Source organism: Natrix helvetica (genome assembly GCF_964273705.1).
Source record: "Natrix helvetica genome assembly, chromosome: 1".
Taxonomy (NCBI): domain Eukaryota; kingdom Metazoa; phylum Chordata; class Lepidosauria; order Squamata; family Natricidae; genus Natrix; species Natrix helvetica.
Genome location: NC_138548.1, coordinates 209,663,792 through 209,670,999, shown reverse-complemented (window position 1 = coordinate 209,670,999; position 7,208 = coordinate 209,663,792). Strand labels below are relative to the sequence as shown.

Below are 7,208 nucleotides of genomic sequence, written 5' to 3'. Positions count from 1 at the left end.
GGAGGAGGAGAGAAAGAGAGGGAGGGAGGGGGGAAAAACCATTTTGTAACAAAAGCCCACTCTGTACTATATTCTGCACCTATTTCTGCAACCAAGGATTTAAAAAATCCACACCTCCTCCAAGGGGAGGACTACAAAGTGGTGACCAAATGACTGTTCTTTTGCTGAATGAGAAATAATTCTGGGTGCCATCACACAGACATCTGGGGGCAATCGATCCAATGATGACCAGCCATCTACTGCTGTTTACAGTATTTGCAGAGTGAGCTTTGGTAACGTGCAGATTATTTGAGTTCTAAATAAGCAGCTATGCCTTGAAGGTGTTTCTTTTGTTTCCCTCTTTTTCTTTATGGGGCAACTCTTAATTGTTTCCAGGAACTATTCAAACCATTCAATTTCTTTCGCCCTAAGGACCCCAAGAGAGTTTTCAGTCCTGCTTGCAAGAGTCTATAATCATCTTCCCCAATAAGGAAGCCCATTAATTTCTCCTCTTGTTGCCTTATTCTGGGGTCCATCCTGATTTTCTGGGCTGGGCAATGATTTGCTTTGTTCTTATGGCAACTGTTAGGATTATATACATCTGGCTAGAGGGCAGGGGTGGTGCCAGAAAGTTCATTATACTCCAAACACCTACTTGGCCATGAAGGGCCAGTGCAATTTAGTAAAGGTCAAGTAGCTGCTGTATCTGTTCGGATTGAGGCTTTCCACTGCCGTCCTCTTGAGGATTCACAGAGTAGGCTGGGAAGGAAATTACCTTGGAATTGGATACAAAAAGCTGTTGGCATTCAGGGTTACTTCGTTAAACAGGGACGGAGCCGGGGACCAAGAGTCAAGCAAATATTAGCATTCTGGTAGGTCTTGGTGGATGGGGCTGTTTTTGAGCTGTATGCATCAATTGCAGAAAGTGGGAGAACTCTGGAAACAACTCTGTTGGCTAACGGAGAAGTAGAGTCCATACAGTACAGCAAAAGGGTTATTATATGGTTGGAAAAGAAACCACATTTTTCAAGACAGAGCACTTGCCACCCTCCAGGTGTGTAGGCTTAAGAGCCGTGGTGGTGCAGCTACTTCTGCTGACTACCGACTGCCAGTGGTTTGATTCTTACTGGCTCAAGGTTGACTCAGCCTTCCATCCTTCCGAGGGTGGTAAAATGAGGAACCAGACTGCTGGCGGCAATAGGCTGACTCTGTAAACCACTGAGAGAGGGCTGTGAAGCGGTATACAGGTAGTCCTCGACTTACAGCAGTTCATTTAGTGACCATTCAAACTTACAATGGCACTGAAAAAAGTGACTTATGATCATTTTTCACACGACCATGGCAACATCCCCATGCTCATGTGATCAAAATTCAGACCCTTGGCAAATGGTTTGTATTTATGATGGTTGTAGTCTCCTTGGGTCACGTGATCAGTATTTGTGATCTTCTGCAGGCAAAGTCAACAGGGAATCCGGATTCACTTAACAACCATGTTACTAACTTAACAAATGGAATGATTAACTTAACAACAGTGGCAAGAAAAGTCGTTAAGATGGGGAAAACTCACTTAACAAATGTTTCACTTAGCAACATAATTTTTGGGCTCAATTGTGATTGTAACTCAAGGACTACCTGTAGAGGTCTAGGTGCTAATGCTATCTCTTTGTTGGCATCTCAACCAGAGGTGGTATTCAGCAGGTTCTGACCAGTTCTGGAGCTGGAAATTTTTAGTAGTTTGGAGAACCGGTAAACAGCACCTCTGACTGGCCCCGCTCCCATCTATTCTTTGACTCCCGAGTCCCAGCTGATTGGGAGGGAATGGAGATTTTGCAGTATCCTTCCCCTGCCACGCCTGCCATGCCCACCAAGCCACACCCACCAAGCCACGCCACGCCCACAGAACCAGTAGTAAAAAAATGTTGAATCCCACCACTGATCTCAATACCCAGCATTGCAACCAGTACTGGCTAGGAATTCTGCAAGAGAAGATCCCACACAGATTGATTCTCTGGGAAAACTTTGTCATGCCCCTTTCCCCTTCAGTTTCACTAGTATTTCTTTTCGGATCACACTGTCCAAGTTTTGGAAATACTACCCAAACCAGCAAAACCTAGGCATCAAAAATAAAAGAGGAATGAGTTATATACCAGGAACTGATCCTTTCCTTAGCGCACCCTAGTAGTAGTCGTACAGCATTCTGTACTGCAGATCAAAAGTTCTACCTTCGGGCAGACCTAAATGGAACGGATGAGGCTAGACTGCTTGTTTGGACCACTGAATAGTGCCACAGGGAACGTCCCTCTGCCTTTCTGGAAAGGAATGGATTTCGCCACTTACTTTAAAGCGCTGGAGAGATCAAGGAAAGAAAAGAAATAGACTGGGGCCTATAATAAGTTCCTGAGGCTGGAATAAAGAAGAAGACTGTGATCAAGAATTGATAAAAATCTTAATAAATAGTGGATGGCCTGCCACAGGCCATTCTGAGGACCAAGGCCGGATGCAGACTTTAAAACATTTCTCTGGAAATTGTGCCTGTATTCTTTGAAGCAAAACAATGGCACTGACTATAAGGCTGAGAATACACAGCTGGATATGCAGTTCGCAACTCCATGTCAGTCCCCAGCTCCATTTTTGCAACCTCTGGCTCCCCTCTAATATTACAGTGTTGAATCTTAGCAATTAAACACCAATTTCAGCATCTTTTGCCATACAGTGAGACGATGCATTAAACTATAATCCATCTAGCTGAGGTTGATTACCCCAAATTTCATTCCCCAGACCAAAAAAAAAAAAAAAAGATGAAAAGTTCAGCCTTGCCACTTCATCTAACTCACTACATCATCAGCTATGCTTCTTGCAGCCCTCAGGAGCCATTTTCCTTTTAGAGGAAAGGGATAAACCATTCCCGGGGTGGGGTGGGGGAGTTTGCTTACACCTGGGCGCTCTAACCTTCAGGGCCATCTTAACAGCAATACGGACCCCAAGCAAAATAATGTACTGGGGCCCCTATGACAACTACTCAGAGGAATAAAAATGCAAATGGTTGATAAAATTAAACATATATTTGCATGCTAGTATTAATTTAAAAATGCAGTAAAATGTAATAAATAGGTTGCTGTATTTATATGATACAAGGTGCATTGAAGGGTTAAGATACACAGATTAGTATGGGGCTCCTATGCTCGTGGGGCCACGGGCAAGTGCCCATCAGGCCCATGCCAACCTTGTCTCATCCAGAATATTCGTCCCTCCCATCAACCCTACAAAAAGCCAAGCTATGAAAAGGGGGGAGCAGATGTTAAGGGAAAAGTAGCTTTAGAGCACTCTTTCGAATTATTTGAGAATATGCCTAGCAAAAATCCATGCTCAACATATGCTTACAATCCTGATGTGCAAAGTGGATATAGATTGTCTGTTTCTCTCATAATATTAGAAAGCGAGCTTAACCTACGAATAGATTGATAGCAAATTCAGGACCAAGTAGAAATACTTTATTTCACACGCTAACAGCATGTGAAACACGAGGAACTCTGTGTCTATGTCTGCTGATCCCATCTATTCTTCTTAACTATCTCAACCGCCGTCTCCATGTCAGCGGATAAGATTTGACCGCACGTGGCCAATTTTCCTTCTAGCCAGTCTTTCCACGCATAATAATCAGAAAAATGAATTGTCATTCTATAAAATTCTGTACCTCGAAACACTCTCCGAGCATACAACACCTTAACAAAGGCTACCAAGAGGGATTTCTTGTGCACAAAATTTCAGATTTGTTACTATTTAACCCTTCATTCTACAATATTTGATTCTTTGTTTATAACACAGGTAGTCCCCAATTTGTAAGCACAACGGAGCCCAAAATTTCTATTGTTCAGTAAAGCATTTGTTAAGTGAGTTTTGTTCCATTATATGACCTTTCTTGCCACTGGTGTTAAGTGAATCACTGCAGTTGATTAATTAGTAACCCAGTGATTAAGTGAATTTGGCTTCCCTGTTGACTTTACTCATCAGAAGGTCACAAAAGGTGATCACAGGTTCTTGGGACACTTTGTTATAAATATGAATCAGTTGCCAAGCATCTGAATTTTGATCACATAATCTGCAAAGGTCATAACTGCGAAAAACGGTCATAAGTCACTTTTTTTCCAGTAACTTTGAATGGTTACTAAACAAACTGTTATAAATTGATGACTACCGGTATCCAGTATAAGTTTTAGAATATTTTATTATTATAAATGGTGAAATTTTCTCTTATTTTTCATTGCAGAGGATATCCTGCAAATTGACTTATTTTTTTTTAAAAAAAGGAATCTCTAAATAAAACAATTTAAATACTAAGAAGCAACAACAGCTGATTAATAGTTTCAAGAACAAACAGAATTTCAGTTTAAATCATCTCCTTAACTTTGGTGTTTTTAAAGTATTGGGATTAGGTTTTATTCAGCAGGTTCTGACCAGTTCTGGAGGTAGCGGAAATTTTGAGTATTTTGGAGAACCAGTAAATACCACCACTGACTGACCCCACCCCAATCTATTCTCTGCCTCCCGAGTCCCAGCTAATCGGGAGGGAATGGGGATTTTTACAGTATCCTTCCCTTGCCATGCCCACCAAGCAACACCCACCAAGCCATGCCACATCCAAAGAATAGGTAGTAAAAAAAATTGAATCCCACCACTGGACTAGAACTTTCAAAATCACCAATCAATGTAGACAGTAGTTCAATGTAGTTCACACTAGGCGAATGGACAGAATTCTCAAGGAATTTTATACATTGGGAGCTGCACAAAAGAACTTTTTTTTTTACACTTCTGAAAAATCAAACTTAGGGTAGAGAGTAAGGAAGATTGCCTTGATGAATGTACACAGAAGCCATTGTCTAGGGGCTGAAGCATTTTTTAAAGGCTAGAATAAGATAACATTTGGAAGTGGGTTAGGTGAAGGGCTCCCCAGTTCATTAGCTATAAGAAGAGGACGTTGTAGAGCAGAATCAGACCTCGCAGATCCTATTATTACAGACTCAATGAAAGCGGTTTTGGTCTTCCTGTGGAGTTGATTTCTGCTCTGGTCTACCTTCTGGGTCTGCTCTACCTTGTGTGGTTTGCAGATGTAGAAGTAACTCGACAATGGGTGAAATTTTAAGGCAAACTATATCCCTATAGACATTCCTGTTTTAGTCATATACGGTACATCCATTGAATCAGCACCGTGTTCCATTGATTCGGGAACAACAATTTGGGCGAAAGCTGGTTTAGAAAGAAAGGATACTCCGAGGATTGGAAAGATTAAAGAGGTAGAAGGGATTGGAAATTGAACAAGCGGAGTCAAGGGCAGGTTAGTCGATAGTGAAAATCAGTCTGAGATTACATCCTCGCTGATAAAGTAAATGGCATCGTCCATGATGAAATAAAATATCCCAGTAACAATTTTCAGCGGACCGAGGAAGAGAAACTATTTGACCATCCATAGACTTTTCTCTTTAGTCCCCCTGGCTGAAAAGTCCTTCTCCCTTCTCTCCTTCAAGATACCACCAGCACAGAGCAATTTCTCTCACCAAGACATGGCTATTTCCCCTCCCCTCTTTTAATCCAGTCACTCAAACTGACAGCTACACTATGTACAAGAACTGGGCTACACGACTGCTGTGCCATATTTTCGCTGTAAATCTCCTGATGTGTCAAGAGCTCCCTTTCATTCCCCAATCCCCCTGATAAATATTCATTTTATATAAGTATTTTTCATCTCTCTCTCTCTCTTTCTTTAGCTCTCCTTAATTCTCATCACTGGATTTGGAGTTGCAGGTGGTCTTTATATCCTTGCCAGGAAGACCTTCTTTGTTCCTGAAGTGAGGTATGTTTCTGGTCAGCAATTACGTTTACATTGGGCCAAGAGTCTCTGCAATATTTATAAGGGATCCATTATTTGATCTAAGCTAGCATTGTAGAATCCTCATGATCTGCTTTGCCATTCTTCTTCACACAGTTGAAGCAAACCGAATCCTGCCAGCATTAGTACAAGAGTATCAGCAGGATTGGCAAAGCTGGTCCATTTGAATGTTAAGGACCATGTAAATGCTTGGGGGGGTGGGGGTTGGATTAGATGAACTACAAGGTCCCTTCCAACTCTGTTGAGTTGTTAAATCTATTAAATGATCTGGGAAGAGCAATATTGCTTAAAAGCAATAAACTAGTTGTCAGGCCAACCTGTCAGGTCAGATTTGACTGACTGACTGATTTATTTATTTATTTATTTTGTCAAACTTGACCAAGATAACAGGTATAAGTATAAACATAGACATAAACAAAGGAAATGAGTACAAATAAATGGGGACATTAGGACAGGGACGGTAGGCACGCTGGTGCGCTTATGCACGCCCCCCTTTATGGACCTCTTAGGAATGGGGTGAGGTTCACGGTAGACAGTTTAAGGTTGAAGCTGTAGGGGTTTGAGGATGTAACAATGGAGTTAGGTAGAGCATTCCAGGCATTGACCATTCTGTTGCTGAAGTTGCATTTTCTGCAATCAAGTTTGGAGCGGTTTACCTTGAGTTTGTATCTATTGTTTTTCCGTGTATTATTGAGGTTGAAGCTGAAGTAGTCGTTGACAGGTAGGACATTGTAGCAGACAATTTTGTCTATTATGCTTAGGTCAGACCATAGGTGGCGTAGTTTCAGATTGCTGAAGCCCTAAATTTCGAGCCTGGTGGCATAAGTGATTTTATTGTGAGTAGAAGAGTGGAGGACTCTTCTCATGAAATACCTCTGGACTCACTCAGTGGTATTAATGTCCGATATACAGTGCGGATTCCAGGCACACGAGCTGGGTTCAAGAATTGGTCTCACAAAAGTTTTGTATGCCCTAGTTTGCAGTACAATGTTATTGGAGAAAAATACTCCCTGGCCCTGGCCCAGATTATCCTAGGATTTATGCTAGCCTGGAGAGGAGAAAGAAAAGTGAAGAATGAAAATCTGATTACTGCTGTTTATAGGGATAGAACTTGAACATCTACCTATTTTTCAAATTTAGAGACCACCCATCTCACTCACAAAGTGACTTATCCTTGCTCAGAGATCAATGTAAAACCTGAGTGCATATGGGTATTTTCAGATTTAGGCTTAGAACATTTTACCTCAAAATGTTAATGACAACTCTTCTGCGCATACTAGTGAATGGATCATAAACTCCTTGTCTGACAAAGCCATAGATTTAGTACAGTTTTGAATAGAACACA

The 7,208-nt window shown here is 41.5% G+C and overlaps 1 protein-coding gene across 1 annotated transcript in view; it reads left to right on the top strand.

The window, feature by feature from the left end:
• NDUFA4L2 (NDUFA4 mitochondrial complex associated like 2) overlaps positions 1 to 7,208 on the top strand; it is a 56,404-nt gene that overhangs the window by 14,975 nt on the left and 34,221 nt on the right. The window contains exon 2 of the mRNA XM_081934255.1: positions 5,742 to 5,827. Within this exon, the coding sequence (XP_081790381.1) occupies positions 5,742 to 5,827 (86 nt within the window). The remainder of the gene's footprint in view (positions 1 to 5,741; positions 5,828 to 7,208) is intronic.